Below are 17623 nucleotides of genomic sequence, written 5' to 3'. Positions count from 1 at the left end.
GTGGGTCAATAAATTCAAAGCAGTTGATTTTGTGGGCTACAGAAGTGAAATTAATATGGGGCTCAGTAACCAATCTTCCAATTATCCCCTTTAAACTCGGAAGATATTTTCAGCTAGACTTTCAAAACTTCAAATTATTTTCAAGCAGCCAGTCCTTTTGTGTAACATCATCTGTATCAGACAGATCACAAGAGAAGTCTCAGTAAATATCTGAACATGTTAAATAGCTTCATATCCCTGTCAACTTACCTGGCTTGTAAGTTATTCCTGGGGGGAAGAGAAATCCCTGCTGGGCTGCAGCAGCCGCTGCCAACGTCCTCTGGTCGTGTGGAAAAATTGGGATCATGAGCGGAGGCATGTGACCCTGAACCTGCTAAACAAAAGAGAGCCTCTGATCAGAAAGAGCACAAATTTATCTTGACAGGTATTTCTCCAGCACTGATAGTGTACTTGTGTTCACACAGCCCCACAGAACCTTAATGTAATCCTCACCAATTTCACATTATCACATCAAAGCCCGCCCCCAACATTGTTTTCCTGGAGTGTCAAAAGTGTAACAGTCTCTGTGCACTGCACTTTATCCTGCTTCTTGCTGATTTTTTTTATTATTCCTTGTGTTTACATTTCATTGCACAAAAAGAAACCAACATTTTAATATACTATAGATTCATATTCAGAAAATAAAAAAGTGGCCTACGTTTGTATTAGTCTTTCAAATTTTTATTTCTCTTTGGGAGCTTAGAAATCACAGTGATAAACTCTTTAAAGGCAGCCTAATATCTAAAGAGCAGTTTTAATCTTCATATTTTAACATATTTAAGATAGGTAATTTTATTTCAGAGATCTTACGCTATTGTATTGCTAGTATATATGCCAACAGTTCAGGTATGTTATTTCAAAATCTCACCACAGTATGTTAGTCATCTAGACAACACCCCATCTCTAAAGATTTAAAGCTACAACATCTTGGCTCCCAATTAAACTAATATCCTTCACCATACACACCTCGCTGTAACATATAAATTGCTTGTCTGTCTAAGCAGTTTTACAGCTTTATGCACTATCATGGAGCTCAGTAATTATGGAGTTGTATTCAGAGAGCATTTCAGAATAAATTCTACTATATCAAATTGCATTTGACCTTAATAAATGTATCAAAGAGTGCAAACATGCAAAAGCAGAAAATTCTTCACCTTATATCAGCATTTGTATTCGACATATAGAAAGTGAGAGATGTGACATTAACATGTCTGTTAAATTCACATTTTAATTTCCTGGTTTCTTTATTTATGCTATACATATATCAGAGACACTGGAGGGGATCACATGGAATTTTTGTTTATCCCCCAAGCCCCAACAGTCCTGAAGGCTTTGATTACAGCATTTTTCTGATTAGTAACAAAGTAAACACATAACGGTTTAAATATCAAAACTAGGAAGTGTAGAAAGGCATTATTTTTCCAGTCAGAAAGAATTTTTGCCCTCTTATCCTGCCATAAATGGGTGGCATTAAATACTATTAAAAAGTTAAACTAAACTTCAAGTGATTTCTTTTCATTTTAATTCCTAAAAACTTTTTTTTTGGTCAAATCCCATATGTTGACCTATGACATTGTTTAAACAGTGCCAAATTTTCTTGTCATATTCCTTTCCTTTCACAACCACTGATGCAGTGCAGAAATGCTACTGTGTGTCTATGAGGGTTAATTTACCAAAAACTCTTCTCTGGGGAAAGCCCTAAGATGTAGGTTAATAAAGGTCACTCAAAAAATAAACACTTTACAGTATTTTTCTGAATCCATTTCTCAGGAAAATCAACTTATAATAAAAAGGTCTTTGTGCAATTACTGCCATGGCACTGGGGCGTGAAAGAAACCAGCTTTGAGCAGCTATTTCTTTCATTTTAGCTGAGGTAAGCCTGGTTGTGAATGTTAGCTATGAGCTTAACTTGGTTAAATGGGAGTTGATCCCCAGGTGCCCAGTACCAGCCTTTAACTTCTGATTTAACAGTGCTAATTTTGTGTAGGATGCTAGTGCATACTGGCTCAGAATGTATGCAACAAGTGAAAACAATATCAGTGTCTGACGGGGAATACAACTACAGCATCTGGAAAGCATTTAACACAATGTGTTCTACAATCACTTACAGTACTTTCCAAGTAGATACTAATCAAAATGATCCAGGCTCTGTGATAGCTCCCTCCCAGTCACCAGTAGCAGAAAGTCTCCCCAGGGTTTTGCAACAATGTAAGGTGCCCACAAACTCCTCTCCATCAGAGGGCTTCACAGTGCCAGCACAGGGCCAAAAGACGAGAGCACTGACCAGGGTGGGGATTGGGGTTAGAGCATGCATTGATTCAGCACATCCACTAGGCAGCCTCTGTCGCTGGGGTCCTACGGAGCCGGAGGGGGGTGGGGTGGGGGGAGGGGAAGGCTGGCTAGATTTAAGCTTCTCTCCCCTAATGGAGAGCAAATGCACATTCTCACTTATCAAGGACAGCAGAAGTCTGGAAGTCATGTCCAATGGGTTTTATTTGCAGATCTGTCAATGACTTGCTAAATTACCTTAGGCCAACATTTTCTAAAGTGACCAATAACTTTTGGGTGCTTCAATCTTTGGGTGCACTATTTAGAACACCCTGTTATCTCAAGTTGAGCACCCAAAAACTGGGGCACCCAAAATTAGTCTTTCACTGAGCCTCACCATGCCTTACTATCACTTTTTACCACAAAACCTACTTCACAGCAGGCAAGAGAAGTTCAAGTAATAAGAGCCCAATACTGCTCCCCCCTCATTGATTTCAATGGGAATTTTCTTTCTGAGATGGATTGGGTTCCAAATATTTTTAAATATTTTTGAGATGCTCAAATGCAAAGGACTAGATAACTATAAATTATTATCATAGAATCATAGAATATCAGGGTTGGAAGGGACCTCAGGAGGTCATCTAGTCCAATCCCCTGCTCAAAGCAGGACCAATCCCCAATTAAATCATCCCAGCCAGGGCTTTGTCAAGCCTGACCTTAAAAACCTCTAAGGAAGGAGATTCTACCACCTCCCTAGGTAGCGCATTCCAGTGTTTCACCACCCTCCTAGTGAAAAAGTTTTTCCTAATATCCAACCTAAACCTCCCCCACTGCAACTTGAGACCATTACTCCTTGTCCTGTCCTCTTCTACCACTGAGAATAGTCTAGAACCATCCTCTCTGGAACCACTTCTCAGGTAGTTGAAAGCAGCTATCAAATCCCCCCTCATTCTTCTCTTCTGCAGACTAAACAATCCCAGTTCCCTCAGCCTTTCCTCATAAGTCATGTGTTCCAGACCCCTAATCATTTTTGTTGCCCTTCGCTGGACTCTCTCCAATTTATCCACATCCTTCTTGTAGTGTGGGGCCCAAAACTGGACACAGTACTCCAGATGAGGCCTCACCAATGTCGAATAGAGGGGGACGATCACGTCCCTCGATCTGCTCGCTATGCCCCTACTTATACATCCCAAAATGCCATTGGCCTTCTTGGCAACAAGGGCACACTGCTGACTCATATCCAGCTTCTCGTCCACTGTCACCCCTAGGTCCTTTTCCGCAGAAAAACCTTATCATTGTATGCTCTGGCTATCCTTTATAATCATTACTTAAAATATTCCTTGAATACTGGCCTGATCATCAGCCAGTGTCAATCAGCATAGCTCCATTAACTTTAATGGTTTACATCAAGATTGTTAGTCTCATGTGGACTGAAAAGTGTTTACTGAATGGCAAAAATATCCCATATTTTACTTAGGACACATATCAAACACTATTTCTGAGAAAACTCCATGGTCTTCCCTTTATACCATAACATTTACAAACTGTGCTCTTGCCTGTTTTCTAGACATCCCGAGACTTCTTAACTCTCTTATACCTAAATCTAATGGTGCTGGTTATGCAAACATTCAGGGATGGTTTCACCAAGAATTATTTTACAAATAGTTGTCATTATGCTTAGCAGACATCAGCTGTAAAGCACAGATAAATATTAACGATATAGTGGATACACTGTGATGACCGATCAATTAGTTGTTATAGCACTAAAGAGTAAGCCAAAAAAAATACACGATATACTCCTAGTGCCTTTCAAGTTTGTTTGTTTGTTTTTGGGTGGGGAGAGAGGGTGGGATAGTGTACGTCATAAAATTAGCTACATTCCTAGAAATTTTAATTGTGAGACTGTTCTTCAGGTATTTTTAAAAACCAAGACAGCAGCAGATGCATGAAAAACAAACTCTGGCTCTTCCCATTCGTAAAAATTGCATATTGTTGTATCGACACTTTCCTCTTTTGTCTCTTCTGTGCTAAGTTGTTGATGATGCCATTTTTTGCCATCTGCCCTAGAGCTTCATTAAAGATACATGAATGGACTAACTGGCCTGATATCTTGTGAGGAACAGGTGCTATTGTTTGTCCCCAAAGGCTTGTACTAAAGATCTGGCTCAAAATACTTGAGAAAGAGCATCTGCAGCAGTCAGTCAGAGAGTAACTTGGCAGGGATCTTGCTATGTGCTAATATGCAAACAGAGTAACACTCAGGGGGACTAATTTTCTCTTTCATGAAGATTATTTAACTTTTTTGTGATGGGCAATAAATGTTTGTATCTGAACAATTCTGTTTAATGTCTTTCGCTGAGCTGTATAAGTGAATCGGATGGGTCCTGAAAGCAATTCTTTTCAATATTTTGATCAAGAGAAATAAAACATGGATACACTTCAGTTTTCAAAGTAACCTTAAATAAAGATAATTTCTAAGGAACAATAACACAAGCAATCTGTCTATACTGACTTGTTTCTCTATGACAATTTTAAGTCTGTATTTGTCTGTAATAAATGGAGTACATTTTACTAAATATCTGAAGCCACCAAGTTATAGAAATATTAGCCAGTACCATACCATGATTTTAATGTATCACACAACTCTTATAATTCTTGGGAATAGCTAATAATATTAACTAGTGTGAGGTCAGGAAGCAACCTTGGATGGAAACAACCTTGATTTGCTCAAGAATCAACAGTGAATTTTGTTCTCCCTAGAAGAGTAAGGGTTGGTGACTAACATGATAAAGAGGACCATGCTTTGTATTGTTCCATGGAGTGATAGGAATACCAGTCACAGAAGAAGCTGGCTACTACAGTCCTCTCAGCTACAGAGTCATTGATGCTTAGTGTTGTGCACAGAAGGAGAAAGCCAAGGATTACAAAAGGGACATGGCATGAAAGAATAATTGCTTGAGTGAAAATTCTCTGCCCTTCTTGAATAAGGAACCGAGCACGTTTCATGAGAGCTGAGAAGCAATTTGTGCTCTAAGCTAAAAAAAACAAAAACCATGTTTGAACACATACAAATCAAGTTTATTTCTACTCAGTTTGTTAGTCAAGAACTGGATTGGAAACTGTATTCTGGAAAACTTTTGCTAACTCCTAGAAGATGAGATGCTTATTTGGATGCTTATTATAGCCGTTATGCCTCCTCCATCAGCAGAAAGGAAAGGTGCTATTTTGTACAATAAAAGCACCTCATCAAGTAATATTAGATTCACAAAATAAAGGGTATTCAGAGACGAGCATGGCCGCCTCCTTTTACAAACATCTTAATTTACCCTATGGTGCCTACATTTTGCAGTTTGTATAGTATATAAGATCACAGACTTTGGTAAGGCCTCTCAAACTATAAAATGGAATACAATGACTAAGCATAACCGTGTATGCTAACCTTAAGACGGGGGCTTTCAAACTTCATTACACCGTGACCCCCTTCTGACAACAAAAATTACTACACAACCTCAGGAAGGGGGACTGAAGCCTGAGCCCACCCAAGCCCCACTACCCTGGGTGGCGGGGGAGAGGGGCAAAGCACAAGCCTCACCGCTCCGGGAGGGGGCATGGGAGACAAAGCTGAAACCCAAGGGCTTCAGCCCCAGGCAGGGGGCCTGTACCCTGAGCCCCACCGCCTAAGGCTGAAGCCCTTGAGCTTCAATTTAGGCCCTGGGCGGGGGTCTCAGGGTTCAGCTCCATGCCCAAGCAAGTCTAAACCAGCCCTGGTGACCCCATTAGAATGGGGTCTTGACCCACAGTTTGAGAACTGCTGCCTTAAAATAACCTATCTTTTACAGAACCTTCTCCAGTTACAAACCCTCTCCATGCGATGTACATTTCTTTGGGCCTCATGCTCTCCTCTACATCCATGCTTGAAACAGAGCCTCCACCTGTAGAACCTCCACCTGCAGAAAGGGGTAGAATCATCTTCATGGCTTCCTGTCCCCTTCTCCCCATCTCTGTGGAAGCCTCTGTAAAAGGGAGCTTCATAGTCACCAAATTTGGAGAGGATTGTGGTAGAGGGATTGGGAGTTCCAGATTCTTATTTTCATTCTCCCCAAACCTGCTGGAGAAACCCGCAAAAATGAATTCTGTGATCTTTACTACTATGTACTATCTTCACCATGGAGCCTTCCCCTTTGGGAGTAGTAGGTGGACACAGAACATAGCTTCCAGAAGCCAGGGGGAGGTGGTGGGGACATTCATGCACACTACTCTTACCTCTGGTTGACTGCAGGGATCTTTTGGTTAAGGGAGCACAGACTTCTGCAGTGGAAACAAGCCCCACCCTACCTAGCAGTAGAATTCCTAACAAACTCCTCAAGCTGAAATTTGCCCAGTTTCCCCTCCCCTGCATGGCTTATTTCAGCAAAGGGGAGAATAAAGTTCCATGATTTTTCTCATTTCTCATCATAATCTTCACATTATTTTATCCTTTGATAGTTGTTCAATTTCCTTTGCTTTTCACTTGTACGGGACACTGTAATGGAGTAAACAATGCTCTAATTGTCTACAATAACCAAGCATCATTCTTTTTAACCATTTTTCCTGTCATTATAATCTTTAGGCCAGATCTCTCTCTGGTGCAAATCACCATAACGCCATTGAACACAATGGAGCTGCACCAATTAATGCCGGCTGAGAATCTGACCTTTGAAATGTACTGTAACATAATATTTGCCTTCAGTATAGGATTTGCACTACTCGCTGAACTTGGAATGGAGAATACAGAAAACAATTATGTGACTTTACCTACAGTAAGAGATAAATGTCAAGGATGGTGCCCACTGAATGCAATACTAATAATGAGTTAGAGTCCAAAGTCCAATTAATACATATAAGACCATACAATTTGACCAGGAACACAATTTTTAAAGTATCATCCCGATCTTTTACCCAATTAAGGCCATACTGCATGGGGGAGTGGGAGGTATTTGAGCTACTTGAATAACTGAAAATTATTATTATTCCATTAAAATAATAAATACTGCATGTGATTTGTCTGCTAAATGGTCTATGAGTAATTTGCGAAAACACACATAAATAGGGAAACCATAACTTTATTTTGCACACATCTAGCTTCCTTAATAGGATGAGTTTTCAAAATGCTTTAGTTTCTTATTCATATACCAGAACAACTCCCCAGGTAATGGCAGCACACCAAGCAAAAATATGCAACTTCAAAATTTCCAAAATATGTATTTACATGATAGAACATAATAACTCCATCCATCAAGTCAATATTATAAATTTTTAAAGCCCCCTTTAGATTTACTTATATGAGAGGTCTTAATAGCACTAACAGAGCTGTTAGTGTCCATCGTGTTAGTAATACATGTTTTTAAATTCCATGTATACTGTATACATTTACCTAATCTGCATTTTCAAAAGTCTGTATATGACAGAAAAGGGCCATTATATCTGTGTTACAATTTCAATTCTCATTTCTTTTCATAACTGATACTTTTCTTATTTTTTTAAAAGGAAAGAAATTGAAGAGGTGTTGTAAATTCATTCATATATTTCAATGAGATTAATTTGCTGCTTATGCAAATAACGGAACAATAATACTGCCGCCTTGAGCGTGGTATGGCATAAGCAGAGAGGCACTTACCCTATGAACACTTAAGTATGTGGAAGTCAATGGGACTACTCATGTGCTTAAAATTAACCATGCACATGTTTGCAGAGTGGGGCCAATGTTTTCTCTGTGCAGCTCTGTGAATGCCCCACAATAATAAACTGCAACAAAATCAAACTACCGTCGGATCTTGGTCTCAAGGACTGCCTACTATGTTTAACTACACAAAAGTACTGTGATGAGCAGAAAGGTCTATTAGATATTCATTGGTATCCTCCAGTTACTTTGTGCCACTCTGGTGATGCAAAATAGTTGTATTGACCAATTATAATGGGTTTATGGCTACTTCATATCAACAGAGTAGCGCAAAGTAGCCAGAGTACACTGGGAAATCTGACCTCAGAATTTTCACTTGTGACCCCTCCAGAGTCTGGATTAATATCTTCTTTGAATTAATGCTATTCAACATCTAGCCTTCCAAAACGTAAAGTTAAAGTATGATCATAGGACCCAATTCTGCAGACATTTATATGAGCAGTCCCTACTCACATGAATGTGGCGACATAAGTAAGGACTACTCTTGTGAGGCAGGGACTGTAGAAATAGGCTCAAACAGATGAAAGTGACTTTGTAAATATGATACCCTACTCATCAAATTTGCTAGCTGTGCATCAGATCTACTGGCGTAAATGAAAAATAAATTTCCTTTCCTTTTCACTCCTGTTAGAATCAAAGAACTACAGGAGAGAGAGGTGGATTCTATTCTAGCTCATGTAACATCAGTTGAATTGTTCAGTACATTCTAAATGAAGAAATGTTCCTCTTGTGATGATGCACGATCGACAAAGAACACAGTTTGATAATCAGATCCCAGGTTGATTTTATATGCTTAGCTATTAGAAAAAGATCTTGCAAACTTGTAAAGTAAGAAAATTTAATGTGGAAGCCATTAAGGAAAATAAATATAGTTACTGAATTTTTAGGCCAACCCTGACTGATCTTTGCCAGAGATTAATTATGAACTGAAGGTTTAAATTCTTGTGGGATTCCATGGACATTGTATGAAAAGTCTGCATTACTCAGCCACAATGATACACCGAGGCAGTGTCATTCGTAATTCCAAATCTTTTTTCTTTTGATAGTTAGTTATATGTGCTGAACTTAAATGTCACATATTTGGGGAATCAAATGGGGAGCGACAGAAAAAGTGCCACTGAATGCAAGGAAGTAGCTTTTTTAAGTAACATCTATCATTGCATTTCCATTACCTTCCTGTTGTAGTGCCCAATTTGTGCCCAGCTATGTGGATATAGCGTATGTGGAAATGCAGATGTCATTTGAAGATGACTTTATCAAGTTAAAACTATGATAAATGGTAATTAAATTGTTTAAATTGTCCATATTTTAAGAAACTCTCACTAGGAGGGAAGGAGAACATCTCTGCTATAAAGAAATTAATAAAACATGTTATGCAAAAGTGAATTTATAGTTCATTTGGAATTAGAGATCTACCACCTTTTCAATCCATATAAATGCATAATCTTGTCAATTAAATATTATTGTTAAGGTCTAGTAGTATGTTAAAATCACTTTAAAGTGCAACTAAGGAAAATTCATGTGTGTTTATTACTCCTTAAGGGTCTATTAGTGGGTATTTTATTCAGATTCGGGTTGTAAAATCTGCATAAACTCAGCATATTGTTATCCCCATGTGTGCATTTGTTTGGTTAAAGCATAACAGCAAATCTCAATTTCTGCAACTTCTGGAAAAGTCAAGAGAACTAAAACAGTCTTAATTTTAATCAGATACAAACAGTTATCACTAAAGAAGTGAAGAGTTGACTATTATGCAAATTGTCACAGTTAGTGGTCACCAAGCCATCACAGAAGACTGAGCAAGTCAATTATTTCAGATATTTCCAAAGACTAGTGAAGATGTATGTTTCTCATTTCCTCCTCATCTTATTTTCATAGAAATGTGAAAATATTAGTCAATGAACTTAGATTTTTTTTAACAGAAACACTATAACCTGAGCTGAAATCCAACATAAATTATGACTTTATTAGGTTTTCTTAATGTTTTTAATGGTAATACCAAAATGTACAAATTTTGGACTACATTCAAATCTCAAGTTGACGAAATAATTTAGTACACAAGTTCTTTTAAACTTTGCAGTTCGTATAAGCATTTCAACTTTATTCTCCTAGATCCTCTCTCTGATACAGGGTTCATTCTCTAACAATGACCATCTACCGGATATTAAAATAAATTCCATCACTAGGAAAGTTTAGAATGTGCAGCATGAGAAAATATCTAACACCACTGACCCCTCCTATATAACAGATTCCCCTTCACTACATATAAGCCAACTGCTCCAGAAAACATGACAGAGAAAGCCAATGGATTTTTTTCCAATGTATATGACAAACCCCAGGTAATAATAAGAGTTATATTACAGAAGAATAGATACTTAAGTTTAATTTTAAAAGTAACATAAATTGGGGATGAAATTCTGGTTAGTATTAAAAATGTATACAAGCCCAAATGTATTACCCAAGACACAGGCAAAGCTGCATTCTCAGTCTCTGGAAAATATGCCTGATTTATGTGTATTTTTTAAAAACAGTAAATAAAGGAAAATAACTTGGATAAATCACAGACAAGGTTATGGAATGTTAGGATTGAGACACAATTATCATAGGCAGTTAGGTGAAAGTAACGCAAAACCTCCTGCGTCTGGAGATCAAAATCAACTTTGGATACTGATCACATGCAAAAATTAGTTTTTTGGTGTCTCTTCCTGGTACCCTGCATAACCTATCTGAGCATCTTTGCTCAAAAGATGCCCGAAGACTGAAATAACATGTATGTGTTCAAATTAGGATTGAAGTGGATTGGCACTGCAAGGTGCAAAATAACAATTATAGTTTCGGTGTTAAGAAATCAGAGTTCCTAACTCCCAGTCACAAACTCAGATCATGCCTCTTTCATATACAAGCTATGTTTGGTCCAGGTCAGTGCTAATGGATCTTCACTTTCCAGACCACTTAAGATACTTGATAAAAATATTTTATTACTGTTCCCTCTCACACTAAAATGTTATGTAGTATTGTCTGGTTTTGTACTGTTTGGTTTTACAGCTTTGACTAGTTGTAAAATTGCATAATTTCATAATTCCGTTGGAAATCTCTGGAAGCTTGCAGTTTTTCAAAATATATCGAAACTGTAAACATTTACCTTTTGTACTTTTCATTGTCCGTTTCTTTATGAAAATTAATTTAAAGAGAGCGAGAGAGAAGAAAATAATTAGGAAATAAGGTGAAATCTAGGAAATTCACATTTAACACAGGCACTTGGTAGCCCACCATGTTTTGTGTGTTTCAGCCAGTGCCAGGGATACATCTCCAACACGAATCCACATCATGGTGCCTTTTCTTGAGAGCAGTATGATGTTGAAGGAGGAGCATAAGCCTTCACTTTGAATTTCCTGGCTTTCACCAGTTTTTGTCACAACTTCAATGTTATTTAAAGATAGCCCTCAGATTGTGAATAGATTTTTGCTACAAGTCCCATGGTCCCATCCCTACTGGTGTGGCATTGTTTTCAAAGTCATAGATATTTTCTTCAGTTCCTCATGACAATCAGCCAGAATCAATAACCCAAAGCTCTGATTCGATTCACTTTCACTCTGCCTGACTAAACAATTCCTTTACAACTGTATCGTGAGTGTAGTTTCTATGATGAAATACACAGGTAAATCTACATAGAATTATCGGTCAATAACAATGGACCTTTGTCCAGCTGTGACTATTCCCCCCACCCCCCACCCCCACCTATAGCCAGGCCTTATCTGCTCAGGAAATGCCTGTTTTAACTGACAGGTAGGAGATTAAATCTACAGCTGCCGAAACACAATCTCTGCTCTGTTAGATAGGCTTTCATTGCAAAGCACTACAAACACATAATTTGTTTATGTTGTACCAGCAATCTTTGACAAAGCAGACTGTCTAGCTGAGACAAATGTGGTTAAACCCATTTATTGTATTATTTCTGCTACACAGAACAAGCTCTTAAAATGTAGAAACTAGACAAGGCACAAAGCTCTAGCTGTCTAAAGAAATCAAGAATAGATGACTTCTTGTTACACTAGCCCCCTTTACACAGTAAAGCATGCTCTCTCCTGGAAAACATCCACTGCAATTTCTTTCTCTCTCTTTTTTTATTTTATTTTTTTTAGTGGGTGGTTCAATGACATTTATATTTTCAGGTTTTAAAGCTTCTTCTTTCTCCCATAGCACCAACAGATATAAAATAAACAAGTCAATCAATGGAAGCCTTAAGATTCAAGAAACCAGAGAATATTTTGCAAGGACTACTTTGCAAAACAAGAATGAATTTTCCAGACGCACTGGGTCTCATCCTGCAGTGTAATTTTTGTTACACTTTTTGCTTAATTTTAAAATAATATTGGTTGCTAATTATTTAAAATAAAAGGTACAGTGAATCAGGGAACAAAGCATTTATAAATTTGATTTTCCAGATTGAACATTACATTTTTCCCAATTAAAAGTCTTCAAAAGAAAACATTTTTTAGCTCTAGTTCCTCGTGGCCATGTATTACTTTTCTCTAAGTCTCTCTGACAAGAACTAAGTCAGCATATACTGACTAATTTGGTAAGGGCCACATCAAGCCTCAGAGGATCCTCAGGAACCCTTACAAACATAAGCAGACATACACACACCCTCCTGAGGGGAGAATTGGTCCTGCATCAATCTCTGCTTTCTATATTTAAGACTCTATTCTCCAGCTGATGTCCGTGAGTAACTCCAGTTAACTTTATCAGGAGTCTCATGCACAAATCGACTGGAGAGATGCACTCAGTGATTGGCTTGTTAAACAATTTCTTTGTGAAATTCAGACAGAGACATTTCCCAGGTATTTGAACAATAGACATTCAATAAGGAAGGTTTAGTCAATAAGAGGAATGTCACTATAATGGTTAATCTGAACTATGAGGAATCAAAATACAAAACGTGTTCAACATTTAAAAGTTTTATCATTAAAGTTATTTCTTTAGAACACCCCACACCTCTCTCACAGCATTCTTCTATGTACTCTTTTACAATCTGTTAGTGTTCTTTATATATCTTTTTCATTTAATCTTAATCGATTTGCGACATTCATCTCTGGATTTGAGGGGAAGTGGTTCAGAGCTAGCACAGAAGCTGCCACTCAAAACATTCAGTTTGGCATAAAATTAAAAAAGTATGCAATAAACTGGCTAAATCCACAGGGAATCCCTCAAACAGCATGGATAATGAGTGGAATCCATAACAGACATAAACAAACCCAGAAAGATGTCTGGGGCCAACATCATTATGTAAGATATATGCCCAAGATATATGGACATATATTTGAATGTTCAACTTCAAACTCAGGCTCTATTAGATTGATTCGATCTCAGCATGGGGTTGTTAATAAACAAACCTTGCCTTTGGAAAATATTTGGGACTGGAATTATGTATTATGCCCCAACCATTTAAAACATGTGGTACTGAGATGCACTCTTACTTTAATACTTTGTTAAGGCAAGACTGTAAAGAAAATTAGAAATCCACTTTCCTAAGAAACAGATCCAATTTTCAGGTTAAGCGTCACAACTTTTAAAGCAGTTATTATCCAAAACTATATTTCATTCTATGCACTGGGGCATTTGACAAGATTTCACATTAAAAATTAGAGACCAGTTTGAGTCTTCAGGCTTTGGCTCACACTTCCCATGTTACCCATATTCTCTTAAAGGATGCAACAATAACATTAACAAGTCTTTTTGGTAATTATTAATTTCACTGTAGAAGAGCTTCTTTGCTATGCTTGGCTAGTTTAAAAAAAAGCATTATGCTCACCTCAGGGTACAGCATTAGCCTGCATATTTGCTCTTTTCCTTTTTTCCAGGTTTTGTTTAAAAATTCTTCTTAAACCTGGATATTAATCACTGCTCTGAGAGTGAAAGAATTTGCAGGAGTAGCTGAAGTGCCACTTTTTTTTCAAAGTAGGAACTAGCTAGTACTGGCTTTTTTCTCTAACATTGAAACAGGGAAAAATGAAAGAGATTTAAAAAAAGGAAAGGAGAAAAAATTAATTAAGAGAACAAGAATGAGGGCTGGCCTGGAGGAACAATCACAGACCAACATGTCATCAGCTCACAAATCGAAGATCTAGTCTTGGGCTAAACTAGCAGGGGATGAGAACAGCCAACATGCTCAGCCCTGAATAAGAAGAAGCCTCGTGAGTGGGCACATCATGCTAAACCAGGAGCTGCAATGATAGAATCCAGAGGGAGCCAGATCCAGAAGAATGTGTTACCTGATTAATTGTTTTTAAGGATAGCAATAAAGAAAGAAATTGGAGGGCAGAATCTTAAGAGATATGCCCTGCAATTCATGCATGCACAAGACAAGGAGAAGACAAACAGCATCTCTCTTGGCTGGTTCAATTCTAAAGAAATCACACTCACCTTAACATGCTGCTGTAAATTACTGTGCTCGGTGCAGGAGACTCAGTTCTACAGTGACGGTGAAATTCTTTCTACTCTTTTAAGTATGAAACACCCTTTTTCTTTTGTTGTGTCTGAATTTCCCAAACACTAGGGACTCTAGATTTTTTTTTGAGAAGTGAAGTAGAGAATGAAAAGGGTAAGATGTTTAAAAGGGCAGGTAAGTTACAGGGAATGGCCTTACCCTGCTTCTCAATATTTCTTATCTTTTAATTCATTTTAATCATTCTATGCCAAAGCTGTTGAATCCTGATGAGAGACAACTCATGGTACACTCCCAGTGCTCCTTCCTCCAGAAATCCATCCTCCAGCACTCTTTCCTTGTTGCGTTCCCATGAAGTCACTGTTTGAGTTTCTAGGACACGCAAAGCCTCACTAGCACTTAACCTTATTTTGGAGAGACCAAAGAAGGTAGTTTGGGCTGGATTCATTTAATGATTTCTTTGCTGAAAGGAGAAATAAGAATGCCAGCTGTAACAGCAGTGCTTTCTGTTATATGGAACTGGACCAGAGCAACAACTCATTTGTCAATCACTCAGCTCCTCATCTATCTCTGATCTTTCTTTCTCCTTCTCTCTTCCCAGCCCCTTTTTGTCTTCTTCCGTTCTATCCCCTCCTTCTTTCTCCCGTGTAAAACTTCTGGCATTTTCTCTCACTGTTTCCCTTGCATATTGCACTTTCTGAGTATGCAAACCTACTCATTCCGCATCTGGGGCTGCTGACATAATATTTGACAAGAAAGGGTACAAGTTACCCCAAATCCTCTCCAAAAGAGTTTTTATGCTCCCCCTTGCCTCCCCAAAAAGCACTATATTTCCTAATGCTGCCATCATGTGCAATAAGAGAAGACCATTATATGTGCACATGGCTGGCTTGCTTTTTGGGTGACTAATGGTGGCAGTCATAAGAAAGGCTCAAGCATACTAGCAAGTGTGGTCAGCTGGAAAGTGGGAGGACATTAGGAGGTCCACAAGAATTGAGCCCACAAGATACACCCACACAGGAGAAGCAAAAATTAAATCAGCCCCATGCTGTTACTATGCTCCTCTCCATGAACACAAGGGCCTCCGTGGTATGTGGTGTGCTCCCTCAGACTCCTCTCTTTAGCTGGCTGAATATTTCCATCCATTTTCCTTTTACAGGTAGATGATAGCATGTTGTGTAGGATGCCCTATAGTTTCGATGAACTTTTTCTGATATATTTTTAGGGCTTCCCCACATTTCGTTGTGACAACCAGTACCACACAATTGGGACCACAGCAAATATTTGTGCCAGTGTGGCATCCCTGGGATTCTAGGTATATATGGAATGAACTGATGAATACTGCAAGACTTATTTATGATATTATGTTATGAATAGCAACTGCGATAATGCATATCTTAACTGTATTTTGGGAGGGGGGGAGAGAAGGCACCACTTGGTGTTCAGCATTAGGATGGGTCCACTGTGTTCATTTCAGACTTGTTTAAAAAACAGGTCAGATATCTGTATGGATATGATCCCTATTTGTTTTGAATGTTGCATGTTTTGGTTGACTATATGCTGCACTTCTGACAGCATTTCTAACAGAATTCTGTGAGGGGGTCAACAAGCATGTGGACAAGGAGGATCCAACCGATCTGTATTTACATTTTCAGAAGCTTTGACAAGGTCCCTCACCAAAGGCTATTAAGCAAAGTAAGCAGTCATGGGATAAGAGGGAAGGCTCTCTTGCAGACTGGCAACTGGTTAAAAGATAGGAAACAAAGGGTAGGAATAAATGGTCAGTTTTCAGAATGGAGAGAGGTAAATAGTGGTGTCCCCCAGGATCTGTACGGGGCCCAGTCTTATTCAACATATTCATAAATGATCTGGAAAATGGGGTAAACAGTGAGGTGGCAAAATTTGCAGATGATACAAAACTACCCAAGATAGTTAAGTCCCAGGCAGACTGCAAAGAGCTACAAAAGGATCTCTCAAAAGTGGGTGACTGGGCAACAAAATGGCAGATGAAATTCAATGTTGATAAATGCAAAGTAATGCACATTGGAAAACATAATCCAAACGATACATATAAAATGATGGGATCTAAATTAGCTGTTATCACTCAAGAAAGAGATCTTGGAGTCATTGTGGATAGTTCTCTGAAAACATCCACTCAATGTGCAGCAGCAGTCAAAAAAGTGAACAGAAAGTTGGGAAGCATTAAGAATGGGATAGATAATAAGACAGAAAATATTATATTGCCTCTACATAAATCCATGGTACACCCACATCTTGAAAACTGTGTGCAGATGTGGTCACCCCATCTCAGAAAGGATGTATTGGAATTGGAAAAGTTTCAGAAAAGGGCAACAAAAATGATTAGGGGTATGGAACGGCTGCCGTATGAGGAGAGATTAATAAGACTGGGACTTTTCAGCTTGGAAAAGAGATGACTATGGGGGGGAGGGGAATATGATAGAGGTCTATAAAATCATGACTGGTGTGGAGAAAGTAAATAAGGAAGTGTTATTTACTCCTTCTCATAACACAAGAACTTTTCATAGTGAACATCCACCTTCACTGAAACTATATACATTGGTTGCTGTTAACTCTGTACCCTGTTCTCTAATCAAATCTATGTGAATTTGGAGTTTACACTTGTCAGTGTTGGAGTGATGACTGGAATATCTTCTCTTCTTCCATGCTTCATTCACACTGCACAGGAAACAAGCAAACCACCCTAGTTATTTCACACAACTTTGTCAGAAAATCTATCTGAGGTAAAAAGCTGTCAGATCACCATTCACTGATTATGCCTTTTCAACAGAGTTAGTATGATAATTTATTGCATATTCTTTTTTCTCAAATCTTCTGAAATCAAAAATAAAGCATTTGAAAACAATATTAATGTCGAGATTCAGTAGCGTATAATGTAGATAGAAATTACTTGATGCCTCTGCCTTTCTTCACAAAAGCCAAAGCACACCTTTCAAACAAGATTAAACATACCTTTAAGACAGTATACTTTTATTTTATTTAAATAACATTGTTTTTAGGAACAGATTTACAGTAAACAAACTTTTGCTAAGGACCTGATTCTCATCTCACTTAGATCAATATAAATGAGGAGTAACTCATCTGAAGCCTATAAAGCTGCAATGAGATCAGAA

General features: G+C 38.2%; 1 protein-coding gene across 27 annotated transcripts in view; it reads right to left on the bottom strand.

Annotated features, from left to right (window-relative positions):
- Positions 1-17623, bottom strand: part of SOX6 (SRY-box transcription factor 6) — a 449851-nt gene that overhangs the window by 114653 nt on the left and 317575 nt on the right. For 23 of the 27 annotated variants that reach the window (XM_077818342.1, XM_077818361.1, XM_077818360.1 and 20 more), the window contains one exon: positions 250-373. In XM_077818342.1, coding sequence (XP_077674468.1) covers positions 250-373 — 124 coding nt within the window. The remainder of the gene's footprint in view (positions 1-249; positions 374-17623) is intronic. The other 4 variants (XM_077818350.1, XM_077818354.1, XM_077818367.1 and 1 more) reach the window with 1 other exon arrangement.

This window comes from Eretmochelys imbricata, chromosome 6, assembly GCF_965152235.1.
Source record: "Eretmochelys imbricata isolate rEreImb1 chromosome 6, rEreImb1.hap1, whole genome shotgun sequence".
NCBI lineage: Eukaryota > Metazoa > Chordata > Testudines > Cheloniidae > Eretmochelys > Eretmochelys imbricata.
This window is presented reverse-complemented; position numbering and strand designations above follow the sequence as displayed.